At 40.3% G+C, this 19,957-nt stretch overlaps 2 protein-coding genes across 2 annotated transcripts in view; both read right to left on the bottom strand.

Moving 5' to 3' along the window:
• Positions 1–1,364: 1,364 nt before the first annotated feature.
• Positions 1,365–11,561, bottom strand: LOC124285865. The gene is made up of 8 exons (XM_046722143.1): positions 11,491–11,561; positions 8,902–8,968; positions 7,969–8,054; positions 7,234–7,360; positions 6,488–6,529; positions 5,817–5,873; positions 4,058–4,082; positions 1,365–2,333 (listed from the first exon to the last, which is right to left on the bottom strand). Coding segments are annotated over exons 3-8 (693 nt in total). The 5' UTR covers positions 7,971–8,054; positions 8,902–8,968; positions 11,491–11,561; the 3' UTR covers positions 1,365–1,893.
• A 5,652-nt stretch (positions 11,562–17,213) lies between these two features.
• The window catches only part of LOC124285876, a 124,392-nt gene continuing 121,648 nt past the window's right edge, over positions 17,214–19,957 (bottom strand). Inside the window, exon 27 of the mRNA XM_046722156.1 lies at positions 17,214–17,287. Coding sequence (XP_046578112.1) covers positions 17,214–17,287 — 74 coding nt within the window. The remainder of the gene's footprint in view (positions 17,288–19,957) is intronic.

Below are 19,957 nucleotides of genomic sequence, written 5' to 3'. Positions count from 1 at the left end.
TTAAGCGTCATTACGGATTATTTTTGGATATTATATCGTAACTTAATATATTTTCAACTGAAAATCAATCATTTGATAAAATGCCTTGAGGGTTATATTTTCCTTTGACCTTCAGTTTATATAACCTTTTCAAAATTGGGTATTGCATGTAACTTGTCACTATACCGATGGTAAACATATTTACAAACCTCTGGAAGGGTCTCTACCCTTCAATTCATCCATTGCCTTCCACCTCACAGACACATTCAACATGGTAAAAATAGAAAGACAAAACACATTATTTCAAAGTAAAGCACTTCGTGTAAAGTATGTCAACTGTATGTAATAAACAGTATATATGGGACGTTGGATAACATGTCCCGAATTCATCCACATCATTGCATTGTATAAAAGATCAATCATGAAAATAAATAATTGAATATATCGATCATTGATCACAGTATTATCATGCAGTGACTATACACTGCATATCATTTGAGCAATTGTTGTTGCAGCAAGAGGTGGCATCTTAAAGTATGAAAACCTATGTACTACGAAGCAGTCTTCTTTTCAAAACTCCTCCTTTATAATTCATTCATTGGTATAAGAATTCGAATTTACATGTTAGATTTCGACACATAGCAAATTATTCTTTTTATGTTTGTCTATATTGACACGTTGGTGCTATTACATAACTTTCGAATTTCGCAAACTCGTCGGTAATCAATATTTTGAGATATGAACCTTTTGTAATCAATAATTCATTTATTGATGAACGTCTTTGATTGAAATACGATATTTATACACTTTAAGTTCGACTGTCAACTTCACAACAAGTCTTGATGATATGATCTTCGTTTTCATTGAAAATAAAACCCCAAGTGGTATTTTTTGTATATTTTCAACAATATATTCATCAACGGTCATAAAAATATTTTATTTGAGCCATATTTATAAGATTTTTAATAACATTCTAACTAGACAAACAATCATTTTCTCTTCGAAACTGTTAATGCATAGTTTCTTCAATCGAGACGTCATAAGATACCTACATGGTATTTTTAAAGGTTTAAACTTATTTTCATTTCATAACTACCCTTGCAGCCACAATATAATCAATTGAACTATACTGTTCTCTCTAGGACATCAGGCTGCTTTTGAACTACACATACGCACACTGACGTAGTGGTTGAATAGTCTATAGGGTTTCTCTACAGCCAATCAGACCTTGCAACGACAGTGTGCATTGACTACATAACCAAAACCACCACTTCCCATTGTATCTTCCATATTAATATCCTGCCTCTCAATGTATCAAGCTTCTCATTGTGTCTTGCCTATCACTGCATCTTGCATCTCACCTAGGTTTTCTTCTCACCAATGAAGAGCACATTAAAAATGGTTTAAACTTATATACAATTTACCCATTTAGGGACGCCCATTGAAGTTTTGGAACTGGAAGTATTGGAAATCGGAGAGAGATTGCTAGACAAGGGACTGCTAATGTTTCTGTCTGTTTCTGGAACACATATATTTTTCTCTGGTGGGAAGAGCCGACCCTTTTCGGGCAACATATTTTGTTTTAGCACATGCAGTGAACATATTTATAAAGAAAGTCGTTTTTGTCAATATCACCTTGAACAAACATTATAATTTCAAAATACCCCCCTCCTCCGATCTCCAGTTCCCCTCCCCAAATGCCCGGTCCCTGATGAATGGGGATCTATCACTTTCACATCACTTAGCCATGCTGCATTATGAATGTAGGTAAGTCGCAAAGGCGGATTAAAACAATTATGCAGGTTCCATTGAGTAAGTTACAGTCCATTATTGACGGACACCGGATACAAAATAGGAAACATACAAGACGACGATATGCACACTCATGCTGTTATTGGAATGTAAAGTTAGGGATCATGTATGCAGAGTCACTAAAGACCCATCAGCCATACGGGAGGCACACACCAGGATCTCAGAAGGACTATCCACATCATCATCCACATCTGCATCACATCCATCCTGATCTTCAGGGACTGGGGAAATGTAATGGATATCTACAGTGTTCTTCATGGAACATATTTCACTGATGTCAATGTCCGATATTCCAGAATCCGCGGGGGTTTCCCTGTGAGGGGTAATCACAAACCGGATCTGGCTCTCTCGGCTATTGTCCGACGCAGAACCGGAACCGGAAGCTGAGGCGGAACCACCAGAGGATGAGCTGCCAAGGAGATGCTCTAACTGCTTCTTACGTTCTCGCGTGAATTTATTGCGGTTGATCTCACTCTGATGTCTGTGGATGCTTTCCTCTATAGTCTCATGTTGCTCGTCAATTTTCTCTGGCATCATGTATGCTGAAGAAATAATATATTTAACAACTGTATTCATAATGGAGAGAAATGGGCTTTGTGAACATTCAAAGTATACTTCCCATCAAAAGTTTAGACTCACTTAAAACACTCACTATATGTGTGTGTGGCTACATCGAAGATTGATTTCTCCCCTAACTTGGGGAACCAACTGCAAATCTTATGCAGATGAATTGCACGAGGATCATGCATCAAATTGCTGAAAAACATGTGCAAATATCGTGCATGTGAACAGCTGCGTTTTGGTGTAAAGTTTTGTTATAAATTCGCCAATTTTTACTAATTTTTATCATTTATTGAACTCATGACAATAATCTTTTCAACGTTACCAAATTGTTTACAATACATCAGTTCATGTGTAAACAGTACCTTTAAACAGTATGGAATATTTTGCAAAATTTGGTTTAGAACAGTTGTCTGAAGTAAGTGGCTATATTTACACTAGTGAGGCTAAACTTTCGATGGGAAGTATATTTAGCTATACCTAGCAGGTCTAGTATATTTAGCTATACCTAGCAGGTCTAAACAAGTGGTGAACACCACGAACTGGTATGCTTTTGACAAAACATGGGTCATAAGAGAATCGTGGCATTACACATTTACCATAACTAAAACAGTGAAATGCTCACATAACATTTCAAAACCCGTGTTACAGCATGTGTTAAAATAGTTTAAAAGTTCTCAATATTAGTATTTATTCGTTTAATTAATCCAAATGAAATGGATTCATCCATTTTCCATAAGGTCTCATGCAAAGATGCGCCAATCTCAAATTTCTCAAACTGCAGTACATTTTCCAAGGATGCCAGGTGCTCACAACATTAACATCTAAAGGTGTTAGCAACATTTCCATAAGCAACATTTCCTTCCAACATTCTAGGGGATTTAACATAAGGGTGCCCCAAATCTATAATCTCAAGATACCAGAAGCCCCACAATCTTCCATCATTCCAGGGGATTTAACCATAAGGGTGCCCCAAAACACTAACACCTCAAGGTGCCAGAGGCACCACGATCTTCCAAAATCCCAGGGGATTTAACCGTAAGGGTGCCCAAAACATTAATATCTCAAGGTGCCATTGTCACCGCAGCCTCCCAACATTCAAGGTCATGTGTACATGAATGGATGCTAAAAACGTTACGAAACAAAACTTATTTTAGTAGATTTGTAAAGGAAATAAACATTAGGTACAAAATAGAAAAGGACATAGGTTTTAGAAACAGTGATCAGGATATGTTCTACCAGGCGTAGATGTTGTATCATATAGTTTTTTTGCATCACTGGAGCAGCAATAAACAAGATCATAGAATATATATTTAACATGGGAAACGAGGTCAGCAGATTTCTATTGAGTTGTGTGTGAATGTAGGTATGTAAGTGTGTGAATGAGTGTTTGTCCTAATGGAAAAAACCCTCTTCCTCTGTTATCCTTTAAACACCCATGGAAACACAATATTACATGTACATCATGCTGTGGAACTCACTTTACCTTGAGTGTGAGTTATTCCATGTGTAACAGGGCAGGAGGAACTAAAAATATGTAAAACTAAAACCCCACAAAAACATTACAAAACACAACACGAACCACACAGGACATCTCCAATGTTAAGACGTAACAATACATCATTGTGCCTAAACTGTATCATTTATAATTTCGATTTATTCATTTCTACGTTATGGCTGTACTGAAATAGTTCAATGGTCTTACCTTTGAAAGACCTCGAAGAAAATTTCTGAAAAGTGACAAATATTGAAATCACTTTACTTCATGCCATGACCGTTTGTCCCTAAATGAGAACGATGAATTGCAAATCAATTAATAAATCCCCTGTACCCAACAGTATCTGCTGTTTGTTACTTTCATACCCATCGGTGGAAAAAGTTGTTTCGTAAACATATCATGAGGTTATACGTACTATAGCCTGTTTGCGGTGAAAACGCACCGATGAATTTCACTTTAAACAAAAAAGTAAATCAAATAAAGTGAAATTAAGATTGCGAATCCTCATAATTTTACCTTCCATTTGCAAATTGAAATCTCTTGGGAAATCTTGGGAAATCAACTTGGGATGAAAGTTGTTTAACAAACGATCATAGTTTCAAATCGGTATTATTGGTTTGTATGACAAGGGGTATGCACATAAAATGAAACACCGAGATGAAGTAGGGTTGGTCTAAGTTAACGCTCATCACGTACCGCACGTGCATTTGTTTCACTGTTCCAACTACTGCGCTTATCCCCTTGTAATACAAACCAATATAAGCGATTATAAACTACAAAAAAAATAATATCGTTTGTTAAACACCTTTTTCATAAGTTGAATAAAAATCTAAGATTTAAATGTTCAATTGTCAAGGTAGAATTATGAGGATTCGCAATGTTAATTTCACTTTATTCGATTTACATTTTTGTTTAAAGTGCAATTCACCGGTACGTTTTCACTGCAAACAGACTATAGCTGGCATCTTTAACGGAGGGGTCATCAGGCGTCTCTTCTTTTAAGATGTCAACTTGTGCAACATAGCAACATGATGGTTTCTTAAACAATTTTATAATTCATCATTCTCATTTGTGGATAAACGGGTTAAATTTCATTAGAACACGTGTTACCTTCGCACGACAACATCAATAATAGAAATAACGATGATCTACACATAATTAAAAGAATAACATACTTCGAACACACGCTATGCGAGCATTGTATTTATAATATACAATTACCTGTATATGATTAATATATTTGACGTCATCTGCACATTGCTATTAAAGGTATATATACACAAACAACTTAATTAAGCACCCTTGTGACCACGATGGATAAACATGAGTTTTTCTGAAAAGTATGATCCTTTGACTCATAAAAACGACAGAATGATTGGAATCCATGTTGATTCAACCGCGAGATATGTCGGGGGGGTGCTTAACTAAGTTCTCTTTGTATGTGTGTGTGTCCTTCGTTTTTCAATAATGCTTTTACGATATATGATATATTTATGTATTCTGTATATATAGACAAAACCAAACTTGGCATTATAGGCAATATCAATGGTTTGATGCTTGTTTGTGTGTGATCGAAGCTCGCACTCAGCACTGTTCCAGCTATATGAAGGCGGTCTGTTATTAATCGAATCTTGACCATTCAACCGAGTGACTGACGTCAGAAGCAACGATCCAGGTCATCAGCGACTATGACCTCTTGATGCATAAACATATGATCGAATCTGGACCAGACAATCCAGTGATCATAATGACCCTCGACCCAAACAGTTGGGATACGTGTCAACTAAGTCAGCGATCCTGGCCCCCGCGTCACGTCAGTCACCCTTACGGCAAGCATGGTTTGCTGAAGAACAGTTCTAACTCAGACTCCTACGGGCACTCAGGCACGCAGGCACGCACACAGGCACGCGCACAGGCACGCGCACACGCACTGATTCTAGGTGACTACAGCTCCAGGCAGTATTACCCTTGTCATTTCCGACTTCTCAGATCCGTTCAACATGTACTTAATGGACAAACGAATCTGAAAGATAGAAAGGATCGTGATATATACAATGGACAGTACATTTGAGGTTCATGTGAACAGAATGATGGACACACTTACAAACAAAACATGTTTTCCGATGGTGCTGTATTTGATACAGATGTCATTGCTTTTGTAGAGTTTCTGTGACTGTGAGTGAGTGAGTTTAGTTTTACGGCGCTTTTAGCAATATTCCAGCAATATCACGGCGCGGGACTGTTTGAAGCCAAGGGCTGTTTTCAGAACCTTTGTAATAAACACATTTGTAAGTGTATATATTCTTTTCGTCGACAGTTTATTTATAATGAATACGGCATGGCCAACTTTTTGTTAAATGGGGCACTGCTGAGCAAGCTGGCTAAGAGCAGTAAATTATGCTATAGAGTTGTCTCAGTTATCCGTGCCAGGATCCGCTGATCATGTATGCAAAAACACGATTATGAACATTGGTTTAGAAAGCATTAACGCAATGATTTGGTGTCTCAACATGTTACTCCTACGACCTGCGTGTTCGTGAAGACGTTCCTCACACATGACGTCGTCGTGCTCCAGAAATATTGCAACATCGCCGTTAGATCTAACTCGCTCATTCACAACCTTGTCATCCAACATACCTGACGTTTCATAAGGACAAGAAAGCAGAATACTGTCGTTCCCTGAAAACGGAGAAAAGGAAACCATTGACCTATTTGAGAAAATAAACATAGCTCTTCTCCATATCAATAAATATACATAGTTTTACTTCATGATAAAGTCAACTGAATGGGATATAAATCTTGTGGTCAGTACAATATCATGCATTCCATCCTTCTGTGACGTATGCAGGCAAATATTTAGTTCAACCATTCTCTGTTTATCAAATATATCTTTTTCTACGCAACATTCTAGGGGGAAATGTTTCACAAAGGGGGTGGACGGGTCTTTGCGAGCGGAATGGGTCTGTATACAACGTAGTAATATAATGAGAGTATTTATAATGCGCCTTCTCCTTTATCCTGCTTAAAGCGCACAATCTGATCATTACTACCCCTGCGCTAGAAGGTTAATAGTCTCGCGACTTATTTCACCGGGTACCATTTTCACCATTTTCTGCTGGGTGAACAGAGGCAATTTTGAACAAACTCACTTGCCTAAAGTGAGACTACATGTATCACTTGTGCTTCGTTGTGGGGCAGGACTGAAGTCTTAGAAACTCCCAGGAGTCAAGCTGTCACACGCGGTCACCCATCCAAGGAATCTCCGCGCCCAACGTTGCTTAACTTCAACTGATTTGTGACCACACACCCCGTAGTAGACTTTTCCCAGGTTGCTCAAAAGTTAGGAATAACTACATTTTTGAAGAGTGCTGAGGAATACTTACTAAAATAATCTCGACAAGAAGGAACATGTACAAGAAGGGAGTGTTGGAACTGTGCTCAATGAAGGTTCCTGACACACACGACATGGTCAGGAGGACCTGCAGGACGCCACACTTCCCGGCGGTGAACCTGTGGATGAAGTAAAATAATATATCATTTGCCGTGGTGCATTATACTTTGTCGGAAGAGTGACTTATTAATGTTGCTTTAGTGATAGAAGAAGCAGAATATGTTTCAAGGACATCCCACTACAACGCCCATGCTCCCAAACCACTCTCCCACACCCATGCTCCGAAACTCATAGCCCCTCATGCCCCCATACTCCCACACACCCCATGCTCCAATATCCACTCCCCTTCACACACCCACGTCCATCCACTCTCTCACTCCCTGCCCACACCCATGCTCTCATACCCACTCTCCCACACATACACCCCCATGGTCCTACGCCCATACTTGCTCCCCCACGCCCCCACAACCATACTCTCACACACACTCCCCCCCACGCACATCCATACTCCCCATGGTCCTGCGCCCATACTGCCCCTTGCCCCCTTTCACACACGCACACACACACACTCATGCTCCCACAAACTTACCCGTATTTGTGGTTATAATCAAATCTACGCTATGTTATGAATTACTAAGCAACGCTAAACGATATTCGCAACTTTAATGCGAATGCACAGTTGTAGTAGATACTCATTTACTTGGTTTTATAATACCTGTATACGTACATATGTTTCCTTCTATCTTTATATCTCCATTCCTCTTTCCATCCCCGCACAGTGATGACACTGAATGTGCAGAGAATTAACTGGGCCTAGAGAAAGAAATACCATGTGTTACACAGTCAATATATTTAACTGAGCTGGATGTATGGCACGAGTAGCAAGGCCTAGAGACAGAAGGCGTTTCATTGTTTGTTGCTTAATGCCGCAATATTCCAGCTATATGGCGGCAGTCTGTAAATAATCGAGTCTGAACCAGACAATCCAGTGTTCAACAGCATGGGTGTCGATCTACGCGATTGGGATACGATGACGTGTGTCAACGAAGTCAGCGAGTCTGACCATCCGATCCCATTAGTCGCCTCTTACGACAAGCATGGGTTGCTGAACACCAATTCTAACCCAGATCTTGACATAGATTCAACTGGATTTGATATACAGTACAAGTAAGCTTGACCATGGGGAAGAATAAAAAGCATCTGCGCCACTTTGAAGTATATAATGTTATCAAATGTTAAGCAAACCATTGCCTTGAAACAGTTCATGAGTTATTGTCAACAGTCCTTGTAAGCGTGCTTAAAAATAGGATCGTGTTCCACAAAGTGCTCGTTACTGGAACGGAGCAAAATACATCTCAGCAGACATTCCTCTACGTTTTCGACTGGATGGTTTACGCCAGCATTATGAAAATTCAAATGATATAAATTTATATCAAACATGGACGTTTACAATAACCAGTCCTAAATATGTGCCAAACTGATTCAATAAGTATGACAATAAAACTGAACCGAGTTGCTTAGAATCAACAATGTTTAATGTTTTATGGAACTAGTAGCTTCTGAGGGAATGGTAATTAAATCTACGCTATTTTATGAATGTCCAAGCAACGATATTAATCAATTCTAGAACAAAAGGATTTATTGGAAGTATCTGACTCACCACGACTAGAACTATCACAGGCACAAGGAAGGAGTAGAAATGCCAGTGAGTGTCTGATAACCAGCACCTGGAAACAATCATTGAAGTCATGTCACACATGTCTTCAGGTATCGTCACGTTCATTTCAAAAACATCAAAATTTTCAGGTCAACACCACGTTCATGTCAACAGTATAAACCCTTCAGGTCAACATCACGTTCATGTCAACAGTATAAACCCTTCAGGTCAACATCACGTTCATGTCAACAGCCAGGTCAACATCACGTTCATGTCAACAATATAAACCCTTCAGGTCAACATCACGTTCATGTCAACAGTATAAACCCTTCAGGTCAACATCACGTTCATGTCAACAGTATAAACCCTTCAGGTCAACATCACGTTCATGTCAACAGTATAAACCCTTCAGGTCAACATCACGTTCATGTCAACAATATAAACCCTTCAGGTCAACATCACGTTCATGTCAACAGTATAAACCCTTCAGGTCAACATCACGTTCATGTCAACAGTATAAACCCTTCAGGTCAACATCACGTTCATGTCAACAGTATAAACCCTTCAGGTCAACATCACGTTCATGTCAACAGTATAAACCCTTCAGGTCAACATCACGTTCAGGTCAACATCTATAAACCCTTCAGGTCAACATCACGTTCATGTCAACAGTATAAACCCTTCAGGTCAACATCACGTTCATGTCAACAGTATAAACCCTTCAGGTCAACATCACGTTCATGTCAACAGTATAAACCCTTCAGGTCAACATCACGTTCATGTCAACAGTCCTTCAGGTTCACGTTCATGTCAACAGTATAAACCCTTCAGGTCAACATCACGTTCATGTCAACAGTATAAACCCTTCAGGTCAACATCACGTTCATGTCAACAGTATAAACCCTTCAGGTCAACATCACGTCACGTCAACAGTCCCTTCATGTCAATGTCAACAGTATAAACCCTTCAGGTCAACATCACGTTCATGTCAGGTCAACATCACGTTCATGTCAACAGTATAAACCCTTCAGGTCAACATCACGTTCATGTCAACAGTATAAACCCTTCAGGTCAACATCACGTTCATGTCAACAGTATAAACCCTTCAGGTCAACATCACGTTCATGTCAACAGTATAAACCCTTCAGGTCAACATCACGTTCATGTCAACAGTATAAACCCTTCAGGTCAACATCACGTTCATGTCAACAGTATAAACCCTTCAGGTCAACATCACATTTATGTCAACAGTATAAACCCTTCAGGTCAACATCACATTCATGTCAACAGTATAAACCCTTCAGGTCAACATCACGTTCATGTCAACAAACATCACGTTCATGTCAACAGTATAAACCCTTCAGGTCAACATCACATTCATGTCAACAGTATAAACCCTTCAGGTCAACATCACATTCATGTCAACAGTATAAACCTTTCAGGTCAACATCACATTCATGTCAACAATATAAACCATTCAGGTCAACATCACGTTCATGTCAACAGTATAAACCTTCAGGTCATGTCACAAACATCAATATAAGCCCGCGAGAAATTAACTGACAGTCAGTGCTTGGATCTGTGGAGGTCAAGACACCAGACAAAATCGTATTTTTCAATCTAGCTTACAGGTTTACAGACAACAGGCTTTTAATTTTCTTGTTTTATGGCAAACAGAAATAACAAATCTTTTGAAGTGTGAAATGAAATGATCGATCACGCCGTATGCCTGAGGCTACGCTGTGTCCAGTTTTTAATAACGCCGACATTTTCACGAATGGATCGAACCTTTTACAAAATTAATCACAATAAATGTCTGTCCTATCTAAGGGATATTTGACCTAATATGCTAAGCCGTTGCGACAAAATCACATACAGAACTATGAAAACAGCAGTGTTTCTCTCACAGGACATTCAATCCATCACATGTAGAGTTTCCGATTGTGAAACTCTGTAAAAAACGGTATCAGATCGAAAGTCTGAGATTTCTGGTCATTTACAAACACACCAGCCCACATCAGCTGCAGAATTCTCATAAGGAAAAGGGAAACATGGTATGATGTATACAAAACTGAGATATATAACTAACCACCACCCCGAGAGGGAGAGAGAGAGAGAGAGAGAGAGAGAGAGAGAGAGAGAGAGAGAGAGAGAGAGAGAGAGAGAGAGAGAGAGAGAGAGAGAGAGAGAGAGAGAGAGAGAGAGAGAGAGAGAGAGAGAGAGAGAGAGAGAGAGAGAGAGAGAGAGAGAGAGAGAGTTCATTTTGAAAGGTGCCGATATATAGTTTAATGCCGGTGTACCATATTTCACTTATTCTTCATTTTTAAAGATCAGTTACTACGTTCTGTTTAATTGGTAATTCAAATACTTCGTCGTTATGTATATATATCCAAACGTTTCAGTCGACCATACCGTATTTTTGACGGATGCCTATATTTGGTTAACGTGCTGTCACGCAGAGGATGAAAACCCCCAAAGACTAAACTCTCAGACCTGAACAGCATATATTTTCCCCACAAGACTGTCACGTGTCAGAGAAGAATGCTATCCCGTTTTTTTATCTGCATGACATCTTACACGCGCCACACTTACCACTCATGACAACGTTCGTCGTAACCATATCTCTCTGACGCCACCACGACACTTCCGGTTGCCAAAGTAGGTATTCCTGGAAGAAGACAGAAACATGATAAGCGAAGGAGACTTTTTGTATAAGATGGGAAGAGAGGTTTAGTTAGTATTTCCCTTAGACCATTACAGCATGTCAGCATGAAGAGGGCTGGGGCAGTCGGGCAGCCGCTTTGTGGTTAAAGTGTTCGCTCATCACACCGAAGACACGGGTTCGATTCCCAACATGTTTTAAATCCATTTCTGGCGTGGGAACCGCCTCGCTAAACGCGGCGTAAAGCTACATTCACTTTCATGAGGGAAGACACCAAGTTGATGTGATTCGTTGACGTTTATGGCGAAACCGTCAGGAAAAATAAAGTATACTCGTGAAATTTACTATTTTACCCTGCTTTTTGTTGACTGTGATATGCTACCCATGTGTTGCTCGAGTGAGTGAGTGAGTAAGTTGGGTTTTAAGCCGCTTCAGCAATAGTGCGGCACTCGGGGGACACCAGAAATGGGCTTCGAACCCGGAACTTCAGCGTGGCGAGCGAACGCCACTACTAGGCTACTCCACCACCCCTTCAACTTGGAAATCGACACGTGACAACAACGACACGTCATTCAGCAATATTCCAACTATATGTAAATAATCGAGTCTGGACCAGGCAATCCAGTGATCAACAGCTTGAGCATTGATCTACGCAAATGGGAACCGATGACATGTGTCAACCAAGTCAGCGAGTCTGACCACCCGATCCCGTTAGTTGCCTCTTACGACAAGCATGCGTTGCTGAAGATTAATTCTAACCCGGATCTTGACGGGTCCACCATCAAATGGACATACATAGTTATAAAATATACTATTAAACATGGCTGAAGATTTTCTTTGCCTGGCAGATTATGTTTGGGGAAGCCCATTTGCACGAACATGGCGCAGGTAAACCATAGATGAATCATGGCAAACCTGGGGTTTGAACCAAATGTTATTTGTCTGGGTTTTCCCCCGTCCCACTCGGACTGAGCCAAAACCTAAGACGGTTGCCTGTAAATAATCAACTCTGGACCAGGGAACATGTGATTGATATTATGACCAGCCTCCGTGTAGTGAGTGAGTGAGTGAGTAAGTTTGGTTTTATGCCGCTTTTAGCAATATTCCAGCAATATCACGGTGGGGGACACCAGAAATGGGCTTCACACATTGTGGGGAATCGAACCCGGGTTTTCGGCGTGACGAGCGGACGTTTTAACCATTAGACTACCCCACCGCCCCACAAGTATTCAGAACGGGGGACGTTAATTGCATATCGTCCAAGAATTACCATGAGAGAAAATATTCGAAAACCTGGCTTAAAATTGTATGTTTGTTCAATCAACACATTTTTGTTGTGTAACTGTCCGTCAACTGGCCCTTGAGAAATGAATTATTGGGAATTGTATTGGTAAAAAAATATTGCGTTATTAAGCCTCGTAAAATTATGACAGCAATTTTAGGGAAAAGTGACATTTATGATAAGTACATCCCCCGGATAAAAATATATTTATTAAAGTGATAAACTATCTTTATGGATATTAACCAAAACATTTAAACGTGTAAGGACGTGAGGCTATTTATTGTTCACTACAAGATGTCCAAATTGTGCCAGTTTCGCACAGTGAAACAGAAATGAAACCTATACTTATTATTCATATACAACATAATTACTTGGGCAGTTCATGTGTCCATTAACTTGAAGGCATCATTTCGAATTTTGTGTAAATTAAACTGGAATCAATAATGTCAAGGGGAAATTGACAGATTGACAGACTTGGAGTTAAAAGTTTCAATTTAATTATCAGAAAAAACCTCCCCTGATTGAGTTCAGATAACAGGGATACACATTGCTCATCCTTGAACATATTCCGGTTTATGATTGACTTGTCACTGCTTAACAAAATATTCCTCATTACGATGCACACGTTCAGTTGTTGCCATGGAAAAGTGCAAAAGAAAAGATAACTTCTGAGAGTCGATTCCAATTTTCTTAACTAAAATGCCAAAGTTGGAATTAAGTTCACGTTTCCAGTGGTTAGAATATTCAATATTTCCACCATTTACGGCTGGATGTTATTTGCACATCGAACAGTAACCGGGAAAATGTAGAATATGGAAAATTATCATTTTTGTTTGAAGGTAATTTATAAACTCTGTCAAAAAAGAAACGCAACCCCTGTCCTCAGATATGAAAATTCGTTTGAATGAAGGGTGACTTCTGCACAAAAAAACACACATGCAAATCATGAAAATGGCAGTTAATGTAGGGGTATAAAAGCCCATGTGCTTTCGTATTATATTCATTCATTTGTCGCCGAAAAGCTGTGTTAAAAATGCCACGATTGAGTGTTGCCGACCGAAATATCGCCATTGGTCGTGTTCAGCCGGAGAAAGTTTTGGAACTGTTGCACGGCACCTAAATGTTCACAAAACAACGATATCCCGACTTTGGAGCCGCTACAACAACTTCAATTTGACCAACGATCGCCCGAGAAGTGGAAGGCCAAGAATCACGACCCCCTTCAAGATCGGTACATCCGGGTCCATCACCTGCGTAATCGGCATGCCCTACCAACCGTGACTGCCACACAAATACCAGGTTTGAGGAGAGTGTCAGCTCAAACGATTAGGAACCGTCTGAAAGAAGCGGGTTTACGTGCCTGTAGACCAGTTGTTGGACCTGTACTACGCCCCTACATCTCCGCCGACGACTCAGGTGGTGCAACAACGTAAGGATATGGACTTTTACAAAAACTGGAGGCGCATCTGGTTTTCTGATGAATCCCGTTTTCTTTGCAACATCACGACGGAAGAAAACGTGTGTATAGGAGACGTCATGAACGTTTTGCGCCCATCTGCGTCCGACAGGGGACAGATTTGGCGAGAAAGCGTTATGGTTTGGGGATCCATCTCATACAACCAGAAATCAGACTTGGTGATCGTTGAAGGGAACCTGACAGCCCAACGTTACATCAACCACGTATTACAGCCTCACCTTCTCCCGATTATTGACCAACAGACACAGATTTTTCAACCAGACAACGCCCGGCCTCATACTGCACGTGCAACAATGAACTTTCTGCAGAATTCCAACGTCAATGTCTTGCCATAGCCCTTAAATCACCAGACCCTCAACAGTATAAACCCTTCAGGTCAACATCACGTTCATGTCAACAGTATAAACCCTTCAGGTCAACATCATACGTTCATGTCAACAGTATTAACCCTTCAGGTCAACATCACATCATGTCAACAGTATAAACCATTCAGGTCAACATCATCGTTCATGTCAACAATATAAACCCTTCAGGTCAACATCACGTTCATGTCAACAATATAAACCCCTTCATGTCAACATCACGTTCATGTCAACAGTATAAACCCTTCAGGTCAACATCACGTTCATGTCAACAGTATAAACCCTTCAGGTCAACATCGTTCACGTTCATGTCAACCGTTCATAGTATAAACCCTTCAGGTCAACATCACGTTCATGTCAACAATATAAACCCTTCAGGTCAACATCACGTTCATGTCAACAGTATAAACCCTTCAGGTCAACATCAATGCTCATGTCAACGGTAGCATAAACCCTTCGGCCAACACTGCCCACGTCAACACCCTTCATGTACAGGTCAAAACATCAGGTTCATCCACGTCAACAGTATAAACCCTTCAGGTCAACATCACGTTCATGTCAACAGTATAAACCCTTCAGGTCAACATCACGTTCATGTCAACAATATAAACCCTTTCCAGAGTCAACATCATTCATGTCAACAGTATAAACCCTTCAGGTCAACATCACGTTCATGTCAACAGTATAAACCCTTCAGGTCAACATCACGTTCATGTCAACAGTATAAACCCTTCAGGTCAACATCACGTTCATGTCAACAGTATAAACCCTTCAGGTCAACATCACGTTCATGTCAACAGTATAAACCCTTCAGGTCAACATCACGTTCATGTCAACAGTATAAACCCTTCAGGTCAACATCACGTTCATGTCAACAGTATAAACCCTTCAGGTCAACATCACGTTCAGGTCATGTCAATGTCAATACATAAACCCTTCAGGTCAACATCACGTTCGTCAACATCAACGTTCATGTCAACATTGTTCATGTCAACAGTATAAACCCTTCAGGTCAACATCACGTTCATGTCAACAGTATAAACCCCTTCAGGTCAACATCACGTTCATGTCAACAGTATAAACCCTTCAGGTCAACATCACGTTCATGTCAACAGTATAAACCATTCAGGTCAACATCACGTTCATGTCAACAGTATAAACCCTTCAGGTCAACATCACGTTCATGTCAACAGTATAAACCCTTCAGGTCAACATCACGTTCATGTCAACAGTATAAACCCTTCAGGTCAACATCACGTTCATGTCAACAGTATAAACCCTTCAGTTCAACATCACGTTCATGTCAACAGTATAAACCATTCAGGTCAACATCACGTTCATGTCAACAGTATAAACCCTTTCATCACGTTCACATCAACATATAAACCCTTCAGGAATCATGTCACATCATGTATAAACCATTCAGGTCAACATCACGTTCATGTCAACAGTATAAACCCTTCAGGTCATGTCACAAACATCAATATAAGCCCGCGAGAAATTAACTGACAGTCAGTGCTTGGATCTGTGGAGGTCAAGACACCAGACAAAATCGTATTTTCAATCTAGCTTACAGGTTTACAGACAACAGGCTTTTAATTTTCTTTGTTTTATGGCAAACAGAAATAACAAATCTTTTGAAGTGTGAAATGAAATGATCGATCACGCCGTATGCCTGAGGCTACGCTGTGTCCAGTTTTTAATAACGCCGACATTTTCACGAATGGATCGAACCTTTTTACAAAATTAATCACAATAAATGTCTGTCCTATCTAAGGGATATTTGACCTAATATGCTAAGCCGTTGCGACAAAATCACATACAGAACTATGAAAACAGCAGTGTTTCTCTCACAGGACATTCAATCCATCACATGTAGAGTTTCCGATTGTGAAACTCTGTAAAAAACGGTATCAGATCGAAAGTCTGAGATTTCTGGTCATTTACAAACACACCAGCCCACATCAGCTGCAGAATTCTCATAAGGAAAAGGGAAACATGGTATGATGTATACAAAACTGAGATATATAACTAACCACCACCCCGAGAGAGAGAGAGAGAGAGAGAGAGAGAGAGAGAGAGAGAGAGAGAGAGAGAGAGAGAGAGAGAGAGAGAGAGAGAGAGAGAGAGAGAGAGAGAGAGAGAGAGAGAGAGAGAGAGAGAGAGAGAGAGAGGAGAGAGAGAGGAGAGAGAGAGGTTCATTTTGAAAGGTGCCGATATAGTTTAATGCCGGTGTACCATATTTCACTTATTCTTCATTTTAAAAGATCAGTTACTACGTTCTGTTTAATTGGTAATTCAAATACTTCGTCGTTATGTATATATATCCAAACGTTTCAGTCGACCATACCGTATTTTTGACGGATGCCTATATTTGGTTAACGTGCTGTCACGCAGAGGATGAAAACCCCAAAGACTAAACTCTCAGACCTGAACAGCATATATTTTCCCCTACAAGACTGTCACGTGTCAGAGAAGAATGCTATCCCGTTTTTTATCTGCATGACATCTTACACGCGCCACGCTTACCACTCATGACAACGTTCGTCGTAACCCATATCTCTCTGACGCCACCACGACACTTCCGGTTGCCAAAGTAGGTATTCCTGGAAGAAGACAGAAACATGATAAGCGAAGGAGACTTTTTGTATAAGATGGGAAGAGAGGTTTAGTTAGTATTTCCCTTAGACCATTACAGCATGTCAGCATGAAGAGGGCTGGGGCAGTCGGGCAGCCGCTTTGTGGTTAAAGTGTTCGCTCATCACACCGAAGACACGGGTTCGATTCCCAACATGTTTTAAATCCATTTCTGGCGGGAACCGCTACATTCACTTTCATGAGGGAAGACACCAAGTTGATGTGATTTCGTTGACGTTTATGGCGAAACCGTCAGGAAAAATAAAGTATACTCGTGAAATTTACTATTTTACCCCTGCTTTTGTTGACTGTGATATGCTACCCATGTGTTGCTCGAGTGAGTGAGTGAGTAAGTTGGGTTTTAAGCCGCTTCAGCAATAGTGCGGCACTCGGGGACACCAGAAATGGGCTTCGAACCCGGAACTTCAGCGTGGCGAGCGAACGCCACTACTAGGCTACTCCACCACCCCTTCAACTTGGAAATCGACACGTGACAACAACGACACGTCATTCAGCAATATTCCAACTATATGTAAATAATCGAGTCTGGACCAGGCAATCCAGTGATCAACAGCTTGAGCATTGATCTACGCAAATGGGAACCGATGACATGTGTCAACCAAGTCAGCGAGTCTGACCACCCGATCCCGTTAGTTGCCTCTTACGACAAGCATGCGTTGCTGAAGATTAATTCTAACCCGGATCTTGACGGGTCCACCATCAAATGGACATACATAGTTATAAAATATACTATTAAACATGGCTGAAGATTTTCTTTGCCTGGCAGATTATGTTTGGGGAAGCCCATTTGCACGAACATGGCGCACGTAAACCATAGATGAATCATGGCAAACCTGGGGTTTGAAACCAAATGTTATTTGTCTGGGTTTTCCCCCGTCCCACTCGGACTGAGCCAAAACCTAAGACGGTTGCCTGTAAATAATCAACTCTGGACCAGGGAACATGTGATTGATATTATGACCAGCCTCCGTGTAGTGAGTGAGTGAGTGAGTAAGTTTGGTTTTATGCCGCTTTTAGCAATATTCCAGCAATATCACGGTGGGGGACACCAGAAATGGGCTTCACACATTGTGGGGAATCGAACCCGGGTTTTCGGCGTGACGAGCGGACGTTTTAACCATTAGACTACCCCACCGCCCCACAAGTATTCAGAACGGGGGACGTTAATTGCATATCGTCCAAGAATTACCATGAGAGAAAATATTCGAAAACCTGGCTTAAAATTGTATGTTTGTTCAATCAACACATTTTTGTTGTGTAACTGTCCGTCAACTGGCCCTTGAGAAATGAATTATTGGGAATTGTATTGGTAAAAAAAATTATTGCGTTATTAAGCCCTCGTAAAATTATGACAGCAATTTTAGGGAAAAGTGACATTTATGATAAGTACATCCCCGGATAAAAATATATTTATTAAAGTGATAAACTATCTTTATGGATATTAACCAAAACATTTAAACGTGTAAGGACGTGAGGCTATTTATTGTTCACTACAAGATGTCCAAATTGTGCCAGTTTCGCACAGTGAAACAGAAATGAAACCTATACTTATTATTCATATACAACATAATTACTTGGGCAGTTCATGTGTCCATTAACTTGAAGGCATCATTTCGAATTTTGTGTAAATTAAACTGGAATCAATAATGTCAAGGGGAAATTGACAGATTGACAGACTTGGAGTTAAAAGTTTCAATTTAATTATCAGAAAAACCTCCCTGATTGAGTTGAGATAACAGGGATACTCATTGCTCATCCTTAAACATATTCCGGTTTATGATTGACTTGTCACTGCTTAACAAAATATTCCTCATTACGATGCACACGTTCAGTTGTTGCCATGGAAAAGTGCAAAAGAAAAGATAACTTCTGAGAGTCGATTCCAATTTTCTTAACTAAAATGCCAAAGTTGGAATTAAGTTCACGTTTCCAGTGGTTAGAATATTCAATATTTCCACCATTTACGGCTGGATGTTATTTGCACATCGAACAGTAACCGGGAAAATGTAGAATATGGAAAATTATCATTTTTTGTTTGAGGGTAATTTATATTTTCTGAAAAAAACGTACGGCCATCTTGTTAGTTGTAATTGTAAGGTATTACTTTCGGTCCTTTCGAGCTGTTCTTATCGATTTGTGTGAATGTTATGCTTGAGTTTAAGAATAGAGATTTGGATCAAGGAAACTCTAGATTAATCTGGTGAGTGAGTGAGTGAGTGAGTGAGTGAGTGAGTGAGTGAGTGAGCAAACAAACAGGGGCTGATCCAGGATTTTAGAGAAGGGGGTGCACACAAATCATGGAGTCCAAAGGTTAGAGGGAGCTGCTCCTCAATGAATACTTTTTCCCTCCAACCCCCTCTGGATCCACCCCTGGTGAGTGAGTGAGTGAGTGAGTGATGACAAGGTCAAGGGACGCAATTCCAATTCCACCGCCTTGCATAACTTAGCCACCGGTTACCAATATGGCAGTTACCATATCAGTACCACTTAATAGACATAAGGATCACGACCAAATGAGTGATGAAACTATTATGAATATTACACAAATCTAAGCCCAAAAATAGACAGCGGAATCATGAAACATGTCTCATAACAGGAAGCACGGTGTCCACACGAAT

This window comes from Haliotis rubra, unplaced genomic scaffold, assembly GCF_003918875.1.
Source record: "Haliotis rubra isolate DU_JTF1 unplaced genomic scaffold, ASM391887v1 Scf37, whole genome shotgun sequence".
In the NCBI taxonomy this organism is placed as follows: Eukaryota; Metazoa; Mollusca; class Gastropoda; order Lepetellida; family Haliotidae; genus Haliotis; species Haliotis rubra.
This window is presented reverse-complemented; position numbering and strand designations above follow the sequence as displayed.

Excerpts from the sequence above, each read along its gene's own strand:
- LOC124285865 (XM_046722143.1), bottom strand. Across the intron at positions 5,874-6,487 it reads TTGTCCTTATGAAACGTCAG|ATTCGTTTGTCCATTAAGTA; the intron begins GTATGTTGGATG and ends TCTATCTTTCAG. Across the intron at positions 2,334-4,057 it reads TTCTTCGAGGTCTTTCAAAG|CATACATGATGCCAGAGAAA; the intron begins GTAAGACCATTG and ends TTATTTCTTCAG.